At 38.2% G+C, this 20,944-nt stretch overlaps 1 protein-coding gene across 1 annotated transcript in view; it reads left to right on the top strand.

Annotated features, from left to right (window-relative positions):
- The first annotated feature begins 489 nt into the window (after positions 1-489).
- Positions 490-20,944, top strand: part of LOC126266731 (glycosyltransferase 25 family member-like) — a 62,957-nt gene continuing 42,502 nt past the window's right edge. Inside the window, exons 1-2 of the mRNA XM_049971216.1 lie at positions 490-857; positions 11,671-11,902. Coding sequence (XP_049827173.1) covers positions 619-857; positions 11,671-11,902 — 471 coding nt within the window. The 5' untranslated portion in view covers positions 490-618. The remainder of the gene's footprint in view (positions 858-11,670; positions 11,903-20,944) is intronic.

Below are 20,944 nucleotides of genomic sequence, written 5' to 3'. Positions count from 1 at the left end.
TGCACACCTTTTTGTACAAGACTAAGTGACTGTAAATATATGACATGAAACGAACACTTTCGCGGGTGAACCAATGGCAGACATGGATTTGGATTGCGAGGACGAGATTACAGTAACTACAGCGCGCACCTAGGCGTTTAAGCAATCATTCTTATCACGCTGAATAAGTGAATGGAACGGGAAATAGCACTAATAAATGGATGGTGGAATGGGAATTACCGCTCTGCCATGCAGTTTGCAGAATATGAATATAAAAGTATACAAATAATTGACAGTTTATTAATTAGTGCAGTTACAATCAAGTACAAGTTGCTCCTGGAGTACGCCAAAGTTAAAGTGATTTCTGTGTATCACCACAGTTAATAATTATATTGGACTGTGATACTACTGATGGAAATTTACTTTTCGATACTAGTTTAATTTGATGTATAGTCGATATTATGCTGTATCTCGAAAAATCGACAACAGTACTATCGATGAAATGTCGACATATTACCCCTTGGTGTGGTTTGCAAATTGATTTCTCTACCTGCCAACAGGTGGCATTATCGTAGACGTCAGGGGGACTTTTGAATTCGAAACATAAACAAATCGGTGTACACAGTAACTACACAGAATATGGGAAGCAGAAGGCATAACGTGGGAATGCATTGCCCCGTCAGTTTCAGTTTTGGTTTCTACAGTGCAATACTTATTATTTTTGCATTCATTAGAGCAGAAGAACTTACCGATCCTCAAAGTTTGAGAGATCCTACGGTTGTCATCGCAATTCTAGTTCGAAATAAAGCTCATACATTGCCTTACTTTCTGACACTCCTAGAGAGGTTAGAATACCCTAAAGACAGGATATCACTGTGGTACGTTCGTTTTTAAAATATCTTTTCATATTTTATCTATAAAACCCAAGTTTTCTTTAATGTAAGGCTAATATCGAATCCCTCACTAAAAGACCTCGGGGGAGAAAATACGACCCTTATATTATAGCGATAAACTTATATTATGTATCATTTAACATTATAATGTTTTATTTGTTTATTTTTAAATGAATACAATGTGTAAAACTCCGCGATGTGTTTCGTATATTGATGGTTCGTGCGTGCTATCCATGTAAAGTCTAAGAAATTATTTTTACATGTTCGCTGCGAGTGTTTTATTGTTCTTGTTAGAAGTAACATTGCAGTTCTGTTGTCGTAAACTTAAAAATTTAGTGCGTGAAATAGGTGTATGTTCCTGTCATGGAAGCTGTTTTGAGATGGACTGGTTGTAGTTAGCCTTTCAGAGCAGAGTTCAGAAAACGAGATGATATGCATGACATTCAGTGTATTACTTACTCAGTGACAGTGTTGCAGTATTACTTTATTTATATTTTGTAAGTATGTTAACTACGCTATAAAATGTACTATAAGTTTTGTATTTGTATCAGACAGGGAAAAATTGTTAACAGATTGTTTTAAAATCGGTGTAACGGGTTACTTTTCTTTTCGTTTGCCATCCATATAACTGTTAATATAAAGACCATGAGCTCACAGATGGGAGAGTTACTGGTTTTCAGCTTTCTTGTATTTGCAGTCTCTGCTCATGATTGCTTCCATAAAATTGGTGTCCCAAAGTTATCCACGATGTACCTCTATGTACCAGAATATATCCATTGCATTTGTATTTCACTGTTTGTTTTTAACCCATGGGTATTCTGTTGGAATTTGCAAGCATGCACCAAATTTGGTTGGCAACCACTTTGCCCAGTCTGTATCTCTTACAGCTGGTGTATCAAGGTTATTATTACAGTAGGCTAATCTCACTTTTAATAGAAAAAGTTAATTTAATATACTGCGGAAACAGAACAAATCAGGAATTTCTTGTACTTGATCTCTCATTACTAAACCACACCTGTCCTTTTATTTATTTATTTATTTATTTCTTTCTTTAAATTTATCTAATGATTACTGAGACAATAGCTATGGCTATATTATAAAATATTTTCTTTAGTAAGGACCCAAGCTGATCACAATATTTTGCAGTTCATATTTGATTACTATTGTCAGACTGGTTTTTTGCCACCTATAAATCTCAACTACTTAAGGCAGTAGTATCTAGAAAAGATTCATTGTCACACCATACCCATATGTCATAGTTTGAGTGCATGAATTTCAGTGAATTACCAACAGCTATTGTTGTAATCTTCAGCTTAACAGCTGGTTTGATGAAGCTCCAGGAAAAAATTACATTGTGTCCTTCTCATATTTTTTGTTGTTAGTGTGTGTACATAATATTTACCAAAATGTCCACTGGATATATATCTGTTATCTAATTCAGCTTCCAAATACATATTGTGTGATTTTTTGTTTATAAAGTAGGCTAATTGCATCTGTATCACTCGACTTCAGTCAACTGTACATCAGTTTTTTTCTTGTATTTGTGTTGATCCTACAGGCTATTCTCAAGATAGTATCCTTTCCATTCAGATGATTTTCTAAGTCTTTTGTGGTCTCCGACAGAATTATGTCATCGGCACATGTTGTGTGTTTACTACTTCTCCTTTATGTTTAATTTCTTCTCTAAATTCTGTTGCATTTCTGTTAGTATTTGTTTTGTATATGTCTTGAACAAAGTGGGAGATAGACTATATCCTTGTCCCACTCCCTTCCCAGCTGCTACCTCCCTTTCATGCCCTATGACTCTTACAACTACAATTTGGTTGTGTACAAGTGTAAGCAACATACCACCATAAAAGGACTATGCCTAGCAAAGTACTGTGGGATCCAAACAAACTGTCTGCCAGATTACAGCATTACTTTTTTTGTACTGCCAGGTTAGTTTCATCATGGTTGGCTCTCCTAAGGCTCTTACAACATTCTTAGGGAATGTCATGTAGTCCAACTTCCTTGTTTCATTTTACACCTTTCTGTAATGTATCAAAGTATACTCACCGTATTACTTCCCCCATGTTATCTTCATCCATTTTTGTAATATTGTTTCAACTTCCTTTCCTCTGCATAGTCCTCATATTTATTCCTTCCACCTATTGCCCTTTTCTCTTTTGTTTTGCGCTGCTTTGTCATCAGAAATGTGGATGTTCATGCATCTTCTTACCTTTCCTCCAAAGTTATACAACAGAATGGCAAATAGCAGTTAATCCATTTCGTAATATTGTCATTATTCCATCCTGGGTTTTCCACTGTTTGACTTTCTCAACAATCGCTGGCAGATTCAAATTACTGAGGCCTCTTTTCCTTTATTTCATATTTTTTGCAGTCTCATAAAGTTTCATTCTGTATGTCATAACTATCAAATTAGGGTCGGAGCATTGTCTGCTTATGGACACATTTTACAGTGTAAAATCTACTTTCTAAAACCTTGTCTTACTGTTACCTACTGTACCGAGAATATTTAGTTGTCACCAGGTCGCATTAATGTGTACAACCATGCTCCAGTATTCTTAAGTCAGGTGTATGCAGGGAGGCTTTATTCCTTTCTCACAGTCCACATTTTCATGTCTTTTTTCCCTCCTGTTCCTTTTCCCACTATCAAATTTGACCATCTTAACTAATTTTTAATTTCCAGTAACATAGTGGATGATTTCTTTTAACTAAGCATATCTTTTCCATCCCTTCATCATGTGCAGAGCTATCAACAATGTATACTTTATTATTCTAGTTGTCATGTTTTGCTATCTACGATGATTCATTCACTATGCTGTTCGTGGTAGCTAACCCACATAACTATTTTTTTATTTTGTTCATTATTAGACCTATGCCTCAGATATGAATTCTATTTTGCATGTATACCAGTGCACTGAGACTCCTGTTCTTTGTGCCATTTCACTTCACTAATACCATCTATATTTAGCCTGAACCTATTAATAACTGTACATTCCACTGACCAAATTTTCATATGGACAGCCACTCCTTTATTTTTATTAACTGTATAATACAGGGTGTACATAAAGTCTGGGAACACTTTCAATTGTTTGTTGCACAAGAACTATACATTGTAAATATGTTATACATATTGCATTTTCAAGAGAAACTCGGAAAGTTTTTTTTACAAACAGTCAATATGCGAACCATGAGTAACCCGGTAGACATCAATACGGTAATCGAATTCTTTCCCTGCCCATCCCAGCATGGCATCACCGACTGTGGCAGTCACTTCCCGTATTCTCTCCTGGAGTTCAGCTACATCACGTGCTAGAGGCAGTAGCGACACCACATCTTTAATGTGTGCCCACTGAAAAAAGTCACACAGAGTGAGATCTGGTGATTGGGGAAGCCATTTCATGAAACAGCTGTTCTCTTCTGTAGCATGGCTGATCCATCACACCGCAGCTCCGTGTTCAAGGTACCCACGAACTTTTCGATGAAAATGGGGTGGCGCCCCATCCTGCTGAAATGGTCTTCCGTGTTGGTGGCTTCTTACCGTAGTTGGTTCTAAGCATCCGTTGAACAGCTGTAGCACACTTGTTTTTGTCAAACTACAACACACAGAAAGCTCGTTCCACACCGAAACTCGCCACATTTGCGACCAGCGCTGACTATTCGCATACTGCCAAACTATGATGTGGCGGTATATATTTAAAAAAAAAAAAACAACAACACTTCAAAATGACATATGTGTGATACCTGTGCAATGTTTGGTTCTTGTGCGATAGATAGTTGAAAGGGTTCCTGGACTTTATATACACAGTGTATTATAATACACATGTGTATCTCTCAAGGGGAAACCTCCAGTTTTATTGATTTTCAAGTGCTGCCCAAACAGAGATTACATACATGTGTGATTTACAAATTCTCTTCTTCTTCCATTATAATGTAGGTTGCAAAAGATTTCAAATTCACTGCAGCTTGATTGACAGTCTCTGAATGATAAAATCTTACCACACTGGCTATCATTGGATAAAATGAAATACACATTTATTTTAATTCATTCAGTTACCAAAAGTGATACAAAGTTGTCATTCAGAATTACAGTATTGGTGTGAAAATCTCACACTTTATATTTAAGATGTTTTTTATATTTAGGTACATGTTTTCAAAAGTGTGCTGTTCATTGGTATTCTGTTTTCTTTGTTCTAACCATGCTACCACTATCATTGTTTCTATTTCATCTGTGGATGTGGTGCAACTCTATGTTGTAGAATTATTTATGCTAAAAAAAGTCCTTTGAAAAGTTTCTGCTCTTGCCTTACTAAGTGTGTTTGGTAATCAGCCTTGGAGGACAACTTAGTCAATGTGTCTTGATGGAAACAATTCTTTGCATTATATGAAGGAGTGAGACATAATGTATTACAAAATTGTTAAGGCTCTCATGATCACTTGTTGACAAATTGCCTGTTGGCTTGTCTCTTGTTCCTGGGCTGACATATGTTTGACAACAAGTGGCAGCCACAGAACACGAGATGTGTGAGTTTTCCCCTTCTTTGGGTAACCTTGTGAGCTTTGAATCCCTTGATCAGTTTGAATTTATTAAACTGTTATGCAGTTACAGTATCAGCTGTTTTCAAATTGATGTTCCATGAATAATGTATATCATACTTTCTGTAACATGACACAGTAATTGTGTGAGTAGTTGTTGGCTGACATAACTTTCTATTATATAGTCACTAGCATGTAACACAACAGTGGAAGCCTGCTTCTGCAAGACTTGTTTTTGTAGGAAGCAGTACTGTCCATCAACATGTGATGAAATGATCAGTAACATTACAGTGGTAAACAAGTTCCATAAACTTTAGGCAGTGAATTCAAGTTGATAAATGTCATCAGTTTTGGCCTCAGCATATTAGCTAAACTAACAACAAGACTATCAATGTCACCGTTGTGCCCACCATCAGAAGAAAAAAGAAACATGAAATGTGTGAAAGATGTCATAGCTGTCAGTATACTCCCTCTGAATGTCACCATTTCTTAATACACTGTCATCCTACTCTTAGCATCTGTAAAAGATACATTTAAAAAGATTTATAAGATAAATTCAATTCAATACTGTAAATGTTTTATGATAAATGCAGTGCAAATGAATATAAATGACATTCTCACAACAAACTTGATCTGTTGAGACACAGGTTCCATTATGTTGCAGTAAACTCCTCTGAAGAACTGTACCAAAAGTGCTCAATGTTCCCTTATGGTTACATTTATGTAATTACTCTGCAGTTCATAATTAAGTACCCAGCAGGCGGTTTATTGAACCACCTTCAAGCAAACGAGTGTGGTAGCACAGCACTGGATGAAGGTTCAAACCCATGTCTGGCCATTCTGCTTTAGGTTTTATGTGATTTCACTAAACAGCTTGAGGTAAATCCCAGTATGGTCCCTTCAAAAGGGCGTGGCCACTTTTCTTCTCCATCATTTCTTAAGCAGAGCTTGTATTCTGCCTCTAAAGACCTCCTTATCGACAGCTCAATAAACACTAAAGTCATCCTCCTCCTCCTCCTCCTCCAAGCTATTTCTCTACCATTCCACTCCCAAAAAGTGCGCAGGAAAATTAACACTTAAATCTTTCTGTGTTAGCACTGATTTCTTTTATTTTATTATGATGATCATTTCTGCATATGTATATGGGCACCAACAAAATGTTTTTACCCTCTAAAGAGACAGTTGGTGATTGAAATGTCATTAGAAGATCCTGCTGCAGTGAAAAATGCCTTTATTTTAATGATTACCACCCTAACTCGTTGATCATATCTATCACACACTCTCCCCTATTTTTTGGTAATACGAAATGAGCTGCCCTTCTTTGAAATTTTTTTATGTTATCTGTCAGTCCTATCTGAAGCAGATCCCATACCATGCAGCAATGCTCCAAAAGAGGATGGACAAGCCTAGTGTACACAGTTTCTTTAGTAGACCTGTTAACATTTTTCAAGTGTTCTATCAGTAAACCGCAGTCTTCAGTTTCCTTTCCCAACAACATTATCTACATGATCATTCCAATTTAAATTATTTGTAATTCTAATTCCTAAGTATTTAGTTAGGTTTACAGCCTTTAGATTTGTATGATTTATCATGTGATCAGAATTTAGTGGATTCGTTTTAGTACACCTGCTGATGGCTTCACACTTTACATTACTTAGTCAATTGCCACTTTTCACACCGTACAGATATTTTGTTCAAATCATTTTGCAGTTAGTTTTGACCACCTGATGACTTAAACAGGACAGTAAATGATAGCATTATCTGCAAGCAATCTAAGAAGGCTGCTCAAATTGTCTCATAAGTTGTGTATGTATATCAGGTACAGCAGAAGCCCTGTAACACTTTCTTGAGGAGCAGGGGATGTTACTTTCATTTTAGGCAGTGACTTTCTGTCAGTAACTGTGAATTGTTGATTGATTTGATTTGATTAGTTTAGATTTTCGATCCATAGATCCGTACTGAGGAGATCCTTGTGGATGTGGAACAATCCCCCTTTTTTTAAGCTGAAATGACAATACGAATAGTATGATTATATATAATACATCATTTGTTTCTATTAAGAAATTCACCAATGGAGTAGTAGGAGTTAGCCACTAGTAAGTCTTTCAGGCACATTTTAAACTGATCTCTCTTTGTAACTAAATTTTTTATGTTTGCTGGCAAATTATTGAAGATGAGTGTTCCTGAGTAGTGGACCTCTTTTTCAACTAAAGTAAGTGCTTTTAAGTCCTTGTGCAGATCATTTTTGTTCCTGGTATTATATGTATGAACTGAGTTGTTTGTTAGAAAAAGAGATATATTATTTAGGACACATTTCATTGAGGAGTAAATATACGGAGAGTCAGTAGTTAGTATACCAGGTTTCTACAGGACATCCGTGAATTTACTCCACAAATAATAAGTATTACACACTTTTGGACTCTGAAAACTTTTGTTTGACTTGAAGAGTTACCCCAGAATAATATACCCTATGACATTACGGAATGAAAGTAGGCAAACTATGCAAGCTTTTTCATTTTTATGTCGCCTATGTCTGTTAACACGCGAATTGCAAATACAGATTTGTTAAGGTGTTTCTGAAGTTCTGTGGTAAGCTCCTCCCAACTGAATTTATTATGAAGTTGTAATCCCAGGAATTTAAGACTGTTAACCTCTTCTATCTGCTCTTCTTCATACTTTATGCATATGCTGGGTGGAAACCTCATACAGGTTCTGAATTGCATATTGTGAGTCTTTTCGAAGTTTAATGTCAGTGAGTTGGCTTTAAACCATTTATTAATATCCATGAAAATATCATTAGCAGATCTTTCTAGAACTACACTCGACATACTATTTACTGCAATACTTGTGTCATCTGCAAACAAATCTAACTCTGCTTCTGGCAGTTCAACTGATGAGAGGTCATTCACGTACACAAGAAAAAACAATGTCCCTAAAATGGATCCTTGTGGGACACCACATGTAATTTCTTCCTATTCTGGTGATGACTGATGACTTAATTCACTAGTCCCTTGCACTGACACCCTTTGTTTGCTGTTACCGAGGTATGACTTGAACCATTTTGCAGCACTGCCCGTGACACCATAGAATTCTAATTTATTTAAAAGGATGTTGCGGTTCACACAATCAAATGCCTTTGACAAATCACAGAAAATACCTGCTGCTTGTAATTTGTCATTTAATGAATTAAGTACATTTTCACTGTAGATGTAAATAGCCTTCTCGATATCAGAACCCTTCAGAAATCCAAAGTGTGTTATTGATAATATGTTATTTGTGGTCAGGTGGTTGAGAAGCTGCCTGTACATTACTTTTCTAAAAATTTTGAGAATGCTGGCAAAAGTGAAATCAGTCTGTAGTTCGAAGGTATCTCTTTATCCCCTTTCTTGTACAGAGGCTTAACATCTGCATATTTTAGCCAGTCAGGAAATGTCCCAGTTATAATTGATTGATTACACAAGTAACTTAGAATTGTATTAAACTCACAATAACATGCCTTAATTAACTTTGTTGATATTTCATCGTAACCACTAGAATGCTTAGTTTTTAAAGATTTTATTATGGAAGTTATTCCTTCTGGTGAAGTGAGTGATGTATTCATGTACCTGAAGCTATTTGTAAAGGCTAGTTTCAGATATTCAAGGGCATTATTATCTGATCTGACAATCCCATTCTATCAGTAACAGACATAAAGTACTTGTTAAATAGATTTGCCACACTATGCCCATCGGTTACTTATGTGTCATCTACCCTTAATGCTATTTGCTCCTGTTCATTTCTGGTTCTACCACTCTATCCCATATTGTTTTTATTTTGTTCCCTGACATTGCTATCTTCTTCTCGTAGTGCATTTGTTTAGATGTCTGAATTAATATTTTTAATATTTTACAGCATTCCTTGTATTTAGCTAATTTACCAGCATTGAAGCTATTCTTGGTTGACAGATACGTTTTCATTTTTGTCTTACAGGAAATCTTTATTCCTTGTGTAATCCATGGTTTTATTATAGACTTCTGTTTAATTTGAGTTACTTTTAGAGGAAAACAGTTTACAAACATGGTACTGACATTGTTCATGAATGTGTTATATTTTTCATTCATGTCATGAGCACTATAAACATCTTTCCAGTTCATATCTTTGAGCAGTTTTCTAAAACACTCAATTTTTGGTTGATTGACTACTCTCCTGTACTCAGATTTAGCAGTCTTGATAATCTACTTAGAATTTACATCTAATCTGCTAGTCCATTTATTACAGGTTTTATTATATGATTTTGTTCCTTTGACATGTCTATAAAAATGTTATCAATGCCTGTCCTTGAGGATTTAGTGATCCCAGTTGGAAAGTTTACAGTGTGAGGTAGATTGAAAGACAACATTACTAACTGCAGTAAATGTTTACTGGATGATTGCATTAGAAAATCTGTATTAAAGTCACCGGCAATCAAAATTTCTTTGTTTCTTCCTGTTAAATAACCCAAAAGAGCTTCTAGATGATTTATGAATAGATTATAATTTCCTGCAGATGCTTGGTAGATAGCGACTGTTATGGCAGAAGATCATGAATCCAGTTTCACAACAGAGACGATACTCCATAAACACACAATTTGATTAGAAGTTGCTTATGAGGAATGGTGTCAAAAGCCTTCTGGAAACGTAAAAATATGGAATCACTTTGACATCACCTGTTGATAGCATTATTTACTTTGTGAGAATAAACAACTAATTATGTTTCACAAGAACAATGTTCTCTGAATCCATGTTGACTGTTTGTTAATAAACCATTTTCTTTGAGGCAATTCATAATGTTAGAACACACAATATGTTCCAAAATCCTACTACAAATCAATGTTAGTGATAATGGTCTGTTTATAATGAAAGGGACATAAATGTCTGGCTGTTGTTTTTTTTTTCAACTTTATACAAAAGCAACAGAAGAACACCAATTGTAAATACATTTTTACGCCAAAGTTTGTCGTATCTCTGAAATATAGAGGAGATGCTGGGTCGCAGATAGGCAACACACACACACACACACACACACACACACCACTGGTGTGTGTGTGTGTGTGTGTGTGTGTGTGTGTGTGTGTGTGTGTGTGTGTGTGTGTCTTGTTGACGATGGTCAGTGGCTGAAAGCTTTAAGTGTAAGAGTCTTTTCTTTGTGCCTATCTGCGACTCAGCATCTCTACTATATGGTAACAACTATCCTTCTCATAGTATTGTTATATTCCATCCTGGATTTTCCATTGCTTGATACCTCTGAAATAGTTAAATAACTGAATTTTCCACATCAAGCGTCACTGATATGAAGTTTCATACAAAATAATGAAGTCCATGTCTCCTTCATCTGGTCACGTACACACCACATTAGGTTCCCTCTGCACTTCCAATAACTTTTTACAAATGAATTTTCGAGTCATTAAAGTATTCATAGTAGTAGTATAGCCAGTGTTGATTCCCACGGCTCCTCAAAGTAGTTTTCTTCCCATTCTGATTTTGAAAACTCACTATCCGAAATTCTCAATCTGTTCAATCAATTCTGTTAGTTTTTTATGTGTGCAGTTACCATGTCTTTTTGCGGTAGTGAACTCAGAGATTTAGTTTTTACTACTGTAAGATGAAAATCCAATTTGCAACTTGAGACTGTAATGTGCAAAAAAGCAATACTTGAAGGTTTATTTGGTATCGCGTGCGTGCGTGCGTGCGTGTGCGCGCAAGTGTATACCTGTCCTTTTTTTCCCCCTAAGGTAAGTCTTTCTGCTCCCGGGATAGGAATGACTCCTTACTCTCTCCCTTAAAACCCACATCCTTTCGTCTTTCCCTCTACTTCCCTCTTTCCTGATGAAGCAACCGTTGGTTGCGAAAGCTTGAATTTTGTGTGTATGTTTGTGTTTGTTTGTGTGTCTATCGACCTGCCAACACTTTTGTTTGGTAAGTCACATCATCTTTGTTTTTAGATACATAAGTGAGGTATATTGTTAGATATGAAAATGTTGCTACATTCATAGGGACAAAAATGCTGGATAAATAGCAGCATTAAAATTATCTGCTTTCAAAAATGACATATTTGGTTACCCCTAAAATGGTTTAAGTATTTTCTTATGTTTTGTCTGTATCTTCAGTTAGATTGACACACAGGTGTGCAAACAATTGCACATGACTGCAATTTCATGAAGAAATTGCATTGTTTTGCTTGGCAAATGTTTTTCTATTGTTAATAAAGTTGCTGTTGCACTGTAATTATACTTTTCTCCAAGGATAAGAAGTGACCACAATGAAGATTCGTCTCTGGAAATACTAAAGAAGTGGCTGACAACTGTTGAAAATGACTACCATTCTATAAGTGCTGAACTGTTGTCATCACCACCCGACCGCTTGCCAGGGGAGAACAATTCTGTTGCATGGTCTAAACAAAGATTTACTCATGTTATTCAACTGAGAGAAGAAGCACTAATGGTAGCAAGATATGTGTGGGCAGATTATGTATGGGTGAGTGAAAATATGTGTATGATCAGTTTACTACCAGGACAATATTGTGACTAATGTTACAGTAGAAGCCATTTTCAAATAACAAAATATACCTACATTTTTATAAATTTTTATTTGCAGCTATGAGATGCAATACACATTTTGGCAATTACACAAAGATTGAGAAAATTTTGTATCTAATGAACTGCTTGTAATGTTATAAAATTGCTAGATAGTGAACATCTGTGGATAATTTTTTACTTGAGCAGTAACATTTTTGCCATTGACTGGATATGTTTACTGTAAACTCCTCAATTTTTAATCTTGGATTTCAGTCTAGCAACAAGTAGCTTAAATGCCGAAACAAACAAAATGGATGTTATCTTGTATGGTGCTTATTAACATTTGTAATATACACCACTGGTGTGTAACAGATGGAAATTATTTTTGAGGAACTGTTTTTATGCTCCCTACGCCCGTCACTGAATTCAGTTCCTCGGGAACTGTTTACATCTGTTGTAAACCAATGCTACGCATAATGAATACTGATGTGCCATACAAGCTCGCATCAGTTTTATTTCTTTTACCTATTTTGACAGTTGCTGTGTTCAGTACGACAGTTGCTGTGTTTCAGTACGTACACAAACCACTTGCTAATGGGGAGTAATGACTTAGAAGATAACGTGATGTTCGATGATTTTGTACACTTTTGACAATCTTGGGGAACTTGCTGGAGATTGAAATTTCAGCTGTTCTGGCAACAATGATGAAAATGATGATGGACCAAAAGACAATTCTGTCTGCGATTTAAAAGGGAAAAAAAAGGTCATCAGAAATGTTACACATGTGCAACCTGAGAACAAAAGTAGACAATGATGTATTTTTTACGTTGGTTGCAATAGAAAATGTGCTGGGCATAACTGAAGCAGAAAATAATCACCGATTTATTTGCAAAATAAAATGATTTTTTTTCATACTTTTAGAAATATTTATGTTCATTCAAAGTGTTAAAATAAATAAAAATTGATAAGAAAGATCAGCTTCCTCTTAATTTTAATTGTAGCTCTTCCTTTCACTTCTCATTGTAAATAAATATGAATGGTTTTAAAACTATTGTATTATTTATTAACTATGTTCATATTTACTTTTTCTTAATTTTCTCTCAGTTATTTGAACTATTGCTAAGCTCCCTTGAACTTCAAATTTTCAAGGGTCATGTGTGTATAAAATCTGACTGAAGAAAATCTCTTCATTTACTGTTTTCAACATTGTTCCTGTGTTCTTAAGTAGCTCCCTTAAAGTATGAATCTGTATAGCAGCTCTTGTGTGCACACAGAGCAAGACCCACAAGTGTGCTCCAGCTGTCTGGAATCTTGTCGCACAAAGCTATTTAAATCACGTTTGCACGTATAAATTCCCTTGACCCCCTTTAATCGGCATCTATGACCAATAACACCTTGTGTGGTGGCTTGTATGACAAGGAAAAAAAAAGGAGATTGATGCTGGACATCTTACTCGTGTGTCCTGTGGCATACTGACATTGGACTTGGCCAGAGATGGAACTAGTGCAGGTGGTTTCTGCCGCCTCTGGAGGGAGCTGTTGACTTTGCTGTGGTATGGTGAACGCCATGAATGGCGTGGGAGGATTAAAGGCTCAATTTCTATGGACACCAACAGTTGTGTGAATGAGTATTTAGGCTCTTGTGACTTTCAGTGGGGCCTGCACTCTGGGTATGGACTTGGGTGGTGCATGCCTGTGGGCAGGATCACAGTAAGTTACGCATGTCCTAGTGAGGTGTGAGGGGCATGGGCTATGCATGGTGCTGTGACTAAAGCTGTTTCCTATGGCATACCATCTGCGCATTGTCTGCCTGTGATGTCAAAAAGCTGGGGGACTCCTGTGATGAACGATGAGGCCTTGCAATCAGCCTGGGTCCAGTTGAAACTATGAGCCCAGTGGTGGGATCATGTGCAGTAGTAGGTGCTCAAATACCCTTGTGGGCTCACAAAAATGGTTTATAAAAATTTGAACACCAAGCAATATTTGTGTAAATGCAAAATTTTGGCCAGGCTGCAACTAATGTCAAGGGTTGTTCTATACATTGTGAGGAAGCTGGCGAGAGTTTCCTTGAACGATATTGTAGCTTTCCTCAGCTGCCCACAGATGTTTGTGACAAACTACTACTCTGCCTCTGAATTAGGTGCTGTGTGAAAACGGCAATGTCTGTAGAAATCCACATAACTTATGGAAAATTTGACACTGTATCCACTACTAGAAACCATATTGCTCCATGGACTGGTCTGGCGAAGTCCACATTCACTCACTCCCAGAGGCGATCTGGAATTGGCTGCGAGTAAAATTGGTTGGTGGGGTCAGCCAGATTATACAGGCAAGTGAGACATGCTTGGTCCACATGTTAAATATCTTTGTCCAACTAGGCCACACATGTATTATGTGAATCATCTGTATAATACAGTGGATAGAATCTGTGTGAGACAGAGACTCGGCATTCTTCCTCCTGGTAGCAGGTCCATCTTGTGGCTGTGGCTACTTAAAGAGCTGGATACTCAATCAAGGGTATTTTGCATAGTACATCCAGGGTGAAACAGCATCTTGTGAATATTGAAGTCTGGGTGCATTCCCATAGACACATGATGTAGTGCATTGGCATTTGTTGTTGGGCAGGGAGGTGATGCTGTATTTCTTAATTGTAGTTACTTAAAAATGTCGCTCACTGTTGTAGTGTACAGCATGTTATCTCAGATTGGGAGTCATCATAATATGTCGAAGTAACTTTGAGTGTGCCCCAGGGAATTGTGTTGGACCTGTGCTGTTCATGTTGTGTATTAATGACCTTTCGGACAATATTAATTGTAAAATCAGGCTATTCATAGACGATGCAGTTATCTATAGTGAAGTACCGTCTGGGAGAAGCTTCATAAATATTCAGTCAAATCTTGATAAGATTTCAACATGGTGTAGAGATTGGCAACTTCTAATGTTCAGAAACTTCACAAAAATGAAAAAAAGTAATATTCTATGACTATAATATCAATGAGTAACTGTTGGTATTGGACAACTCATACAAATACTGTAGGGATGTAAAATGGAATGATCACACAGGTTCAGTTGTTGGTAAAGCAGGTGGTAAACTTCAGTTTATTGGTAGAATACTAGGGAAGTGCAGTTGGTCACTTGTGTGACTGATCCTAGAATATTGCTCAAGTGTGTGGGACCTGTACCAGATAGGACTAACAGGAGATGTTGAAAATGCACAGAGAACAGCAGCATGAATAGTCACAGGTTTGTTTAATTCTGGGGAGAATGCCACAGAGACCCTTGAAGACAGTTTTAAATTATCCTGAGAGAGTCTATTAACAATGTTCTGAGGACCAGCTGTAAATGATTACCATAGGGTATACTACAATGCCCTATGTATTGCTTACACGGAGGCGTGCTGATAAGATGAGAATAATTACTGCATGCACAGAGGCATTCAAACAATCTTTTTCCCGCATTCCATACATTAATGGAACAGGAAGAAACCCTAATAACTGGTACAATGGGGCATACCCTCTGGCATGCACCTCATGGTGATTTGCAGAGTATAGATGTAGATTTGGATGAGAAATATGTAGAACTCTTTAAAAAATACATATTCCCCCCCCCCCCCCATATTTGGCACCTTGTTTTAGTAGACAAGAGGTATGGGTTTTAATGTAAACTATGGTCTGGAACACTGATTAATGTATACTGGGACATATTTGTCAGAAACATCATAGATGGACTGTGTCAGTAAAAAACTTAAATTCCATACAAGCAAAGAAATGATCTGAAATAATTTGTTTTGTTTAATATTAATTTTCCCTAAATAAAAATTTGTGAAGATTTATGTGAAAACAATCACTTTAAAATATGCAAATTGTAAACAAAATGTTCAAGTATTCCAGTTGCCTTCATTTACAAATGTTACCATGTTGAAGTATTTTTAATTTATGGATGCAGACATTTTAAAAATAATGTTAATGGAGGGATGCAAAAAAAAAAAAAAAAAAAAAAAAAAAATTGTTTACTTACCCAGTGATATAAAATGTCGGACATATAGTCATACAGTAAAGAAAAGTTTAAAAACAAAGTGAGAATATTTCTCCTCGACAACTTCTTCTATTACTGTAATGTGTGAAAGATTGTGGGAAGGAACTACTAACTCACATCTGCATATCCTTTTTTAAAAGCAATTAGCAGTATTCAGCATGTAACCATACATACAAATTAATTTGCTGTGCGAGTGTAAAATGACTCATTCAACATCATTACAATATATAGTGCAAAATGATCCCTGGAGGATCTACATCTACATATACATGACTACTCTGCAATTCACATTTAAGTGCTTGGCAGAGGGTTCATCGAACCACAATCATACTATCTCTCTACTATTCCACTCCCGAACAGCGAGCGGGAAAAACGAACACCTAAACCTTTCTGTTCGAGCTCTGATTTCTCTTATTTTATTTTGATGATCATTCCTACCTATGTAGGTTGGGCTCAACAAAATATTTTCGCATTCGGAAGAGAAAGTTGGTGACTGAAATTTCGTAAAAAGGTCTTTCCGCGACGAAAAACGTCTTTGCTGTAATGACTTCCATCCCAACTCATGTATCATATCTGCCACACTCTCTCCCCTATAACGTGATAATACAAAATGAGCTGCCCTTTTTTGCACCCTTTTGATGTCCTCCGTCAATCCCACCTGGTAAGGATCCCACACCGCGCAGCAATATTCTAACAGAGGACGAATGAGTGTAGTGTAAACTGTCTCTTTAGTGGACTTGTTGCATCTTCTAAGTGTCCTGCCAATGAAACGCAACCTTTGGCTCGCCTTCCCGACAATATTATCTATGTGGTCCTTCCAACTGAAGTTGTTCGTAATTTTAACACCCAGGTACTTAGTTGAATTGACAGCCTTGAGAATTGTACTATTTATCGAGTAATCGAATTCCAACAGATTTCTTTTGGAACTCATGTGGATCATCTCACACTTTTCCTTATTTAGCGTCAACTGCCACCTGACACACCATACAGCAATCTTTTCTAAATCGCTTTGCAACTGATACTGGTCTTCAGATGACCTTCCTAGACGGTAAATTACAGCATCATCTGCGAACAATCTAAGAGAACTGCTCAGATTGTCACCCAGGTCATTTATATAGATCAGGAACAGCAGAGGTCCCAGGACGCTTCCCTGGGGAACACCTGATATCACCTCAGTTTTACTCGATGATTTGGCATCTATTCCTAGGAACTGCAACCTTCCTGACAGGAAATCACGAATCCAGTCGCACAACTGAGACGACACCCCATAGGTCCGCAGCTTGATTAGAAGTCGCTTGTGAGGAACGGTGTCAAAAGCTTTCCGGAAATCTAGAAATATGGAATCAACCTGAGATCCCCTGTCAATAGCGGCCATTACTTCGTGCGAATAAAGAGCTAGCTGCGTTGCACAAGAGCGATGTTTGCTGAAGCCATGCTGATTACGTGTCAATAGATCGTTCCCTTCGAGGTGATTCATAATGTTTGAATACAGTATATGCTCCAAAACCCTACTGCAAACCGACGTCAATGATATAGGTCTGTAGTTAAATGGATTACTCCTACTACCCTTCTTGAACACTGGTGCGACCTGAGCAATTTTCCAATCTGTAGGTACAGATCTATCGGTGAGCGAGCGGTTGTATATGAGTGCTAAGTAGGGAGCTATAGTATCAGCGTAATCTGAAAGGAACCTAATCGGTATACAATCTGGACCTGAAGACTTGCCCGTATCAAGCGATTTGAGTTGATTCGCAACCCCTAAGGTATCTACTTCTAAGAAACTCATGCTAGCAGATGTTCGTGTTTCAAATTCTGGAATATTCCATTCGTCTTCCCTGGTGAAGGACTTTCGGAAAACTGCGTTCAATAACTCCGCTTTAGCGGCACAGTCGTCGGTAACAGTACCATCGGCACTGCGCAGCGAAGGTACTGACTGCATCTTGCCGCTTGTGTACTTTACATACGACCAGAATTTCTTCGGATTTTCTACCAAATTTCGAGACAATGTTTCATTGTGGAACCTATTAAAGGCATCTCGCATCGAAGTACGTGCCAAATTTCGTGCGTCTGTAAATTTTAGCCCATCTTCGGGATTTCGCGTTCTTCTGAACTTCGCATGCTTTTTCCGTTGCCTCTGCAACAGCGTTCGGACCTTTTTTGTGTACCACGGGGGATCCGTTCCATCTCTTACCAATTTATGAGGTATGAATATCTCAATTGCTGTTGCTACTATATCTTTGAATTTGAGCCACATCTCGTCTACATTCGCATAGTCAGTTCGGAAGGAATGGAGATTGTCTCTTAGGAAGGGTTCCAGTGACACTTTATCCGCTTTTTCAAATAAAATTATTTTGCGTTTGTTTCTGATGGATTTGGAAGAAACTGTATTGAACCTAGCTACAACGACCTTGTGATCACTAATCCCTGTATCAGTCATGATGCTCTATCAGCTCTGGATTGTTTGTGGCTAAGAGGTCAAGTGTGTTTTCGCAGCCATTGGCGCAAGTCAAGGAATCTGCAGCCAACACGGTCGCAAAACCGTCTGAGCCTCTGATTCAGACCCTCCACCCGCCTCTGCACCAAAGGTCCGCAGTCGGTTCTGTCAACGATGCTGCAGATGGTGAGCTCTGCCTTCATCTCGTAAGCAAGACCGGCAGCCTTCACCAAATCAGATAGCCGCTGGAATCCAGAGAGAATTTCCTCAGATCCAAAGCGACACACGTCATTAGTGCCGACATGTGCCACCACCTGCAGCTGGCTGCACCCTGTGCTCTTCATGGCATCCGGAAAGACCCTTTCCACATCAGGAATGACTCCTCCCGGAATGCACACGGAGTGCACACTGGATTTCTTCCCCTCCTAAGCTGCTGTATTCCTAAGGGGCCCCATTACGCGCCTAACATTGGAGCTCCCAACTACCAGTAAGCCCACCCTCTGCGATTGCCAGGACCTTGAAGGCTGAGAATGATCCTCTGAAACAGGGCAGGCAGCTGCATCTGGCTCAGGCAGAGACAGTGCCTGAAACCGGTTTGTCAGACGCACTGGGGAGGCTTTCTGATCAGCCTCCGGGGATACCTTTCGCTGCCTGCCACACCTTGGAATCAACCACAGGCGAGGGCTCAGCCCCACTGCGGGCAGCAACTGGGGCAACCACAGCGGCAGACCGATCTGGGAACAGACGGGACGAGGTTGACATCCCCGTGATACCCAAGTCCGGCTCCCCACAGTGGTGCCCATTGGCAATAGTCTCAAGCTGCGTGACCGAAGTCAGCGCCGATTGCAGCTGTGAGCGAAGGGATGCCAAGTCAGCTCTCATCCGAACACAGCAATCGCAGTCCCTGTCCATTCTAATTGATGTTGAACAACAGTTACTGAAACACGAGTCCGTGCCTAGATAACGCAAGCGAAACACGCAAAGAATGTATCAACTAACCTGTACAAATGCCTAACGACTGTGCTAAAATCTGCTGAATTTACGATTACAGTAACTAAAACTCGAAATTGCACCTCCTATACGAAACTCACACGCAATTTAAATAAGAATCTACCAAGTAAACACTAAAGCGCGATGCTACAACTGTCAAATACTATAATACACCCGAAATATGAATTAAACAATGCAAGTACCCGAAAACACGCAAAGAAATTAATTAAACTATCTAACAAATAAGTAAGCTAGGGTTATACGACTTGCTGCTGCAGCTGCTTATCCAACGGCAGCAGGATGAAACTAACCAACCAGTGAAGTTTGAAATATTTATAGCTTGAACGACTGATTACATTGTTTTCTACAGCGTTCTGTAGTACAGATCTGTGTGCTTTACTCAAATATTTTAATGCATAAATGAATTTCTTTTTTTCTGAATATGGAAAAAAGTGTCTGAACTGAAACATATGTACACGAAGTTCTGATCTATATAATTTTGCAGTTTACACTAAGAAATGTGATGATGAACTTTGCCATCTACAAGTCATTAAATTACTTTAAATGATGACAGGAGAGGAATTCGTGATGGATCACGTCAAGTCAGTCAGAAGACTGATGGTTCTAAACAACACATTAAACAGTGATTGATATGTGTGCCAAGGAGAAACATAATTGGAAATGTGGGTCAACATAATAAAAATACAATATGTTAAATGCGGCATAACCACTGGTGTTGTATAATTCATTTGAAAAGTGGATCACATACGTCTGTATGAATAAGGTCTCATGAATTGCATTATATAACTCTCCTAATAACATAGCAGTTAACATCCAGATCAGCTGTTATAAGTTTTAATTATTTGATCGTCTCATTTCAATAATGAAACCTCATGTTCAGTTGACTCTCTCTCTCTCTCTCTCTCTCTCTCTCTCTCTCTCTCTCTCTCTCTGTGTGTGTGTGTGTGTGTGTGTGTGTGTGTGTGTGTGTGTGTGTGTGTGTGAGAGAGAGAGAGAGAGAGAGAGAGAGAGAGAGAGAGAGAGATTTGGACATTTAAAAGGTGGAGATGATTTGATTATTATTAAGCTAGTGGACAAAATTGTTTGTCAGATGCAGAAACACACGCATATCTTGAATATCTTGATACATGTGCACTCATGGCTTCTGCTGTGAGTGGCAATCTCATCGGAGGGGGGGGGGGGGGAGGGAGGGGGGTAAGTTCGACATAAAAGAGGCGTGGGACTGGGAGGGGAGGGATAGCAGGGCAGAGGGGGTAGGGGAAGGTGCTATATCATGGCAGGGACTGTGTAGGTATGGGATTGTTGCCTGCCTAGCGATATAGATCGGAGTGCAGTGATACACGTCATTTATGTTTGTGGGATCTTAGTTGCCAGTGTCAGTCAGTTAACTTTGTATACTCACTGATGTACTTCGGTATCCGGAAGTGATGGCTAATCACCCTGCATTGCAAGAAAATGTGCAGAATATGAAGAAGAGGAGGTATTTGTGACGTAACAAACGTTCAATCGTCTCTAATGATAT

Source organism: Schistocerca gregaria, chromosome 4 (genome assembly GCF_023897955.1).
Source record: "Schistocerca gregaria isolate iqSchGreg1 chromosome 4, iqSchGreg1.2, whole genome shotgun sequence".
NCBI lineage: Eukaryota > Metazoa > Arthropoda > Insecta > Orthoptera > Acrididae > Schistocerca > Schistocerca gregaria.
Note: the sequence above shows the minus strand (reverse complement) of the source record. Positions and strands in the feature narration are given on the sequence as shown.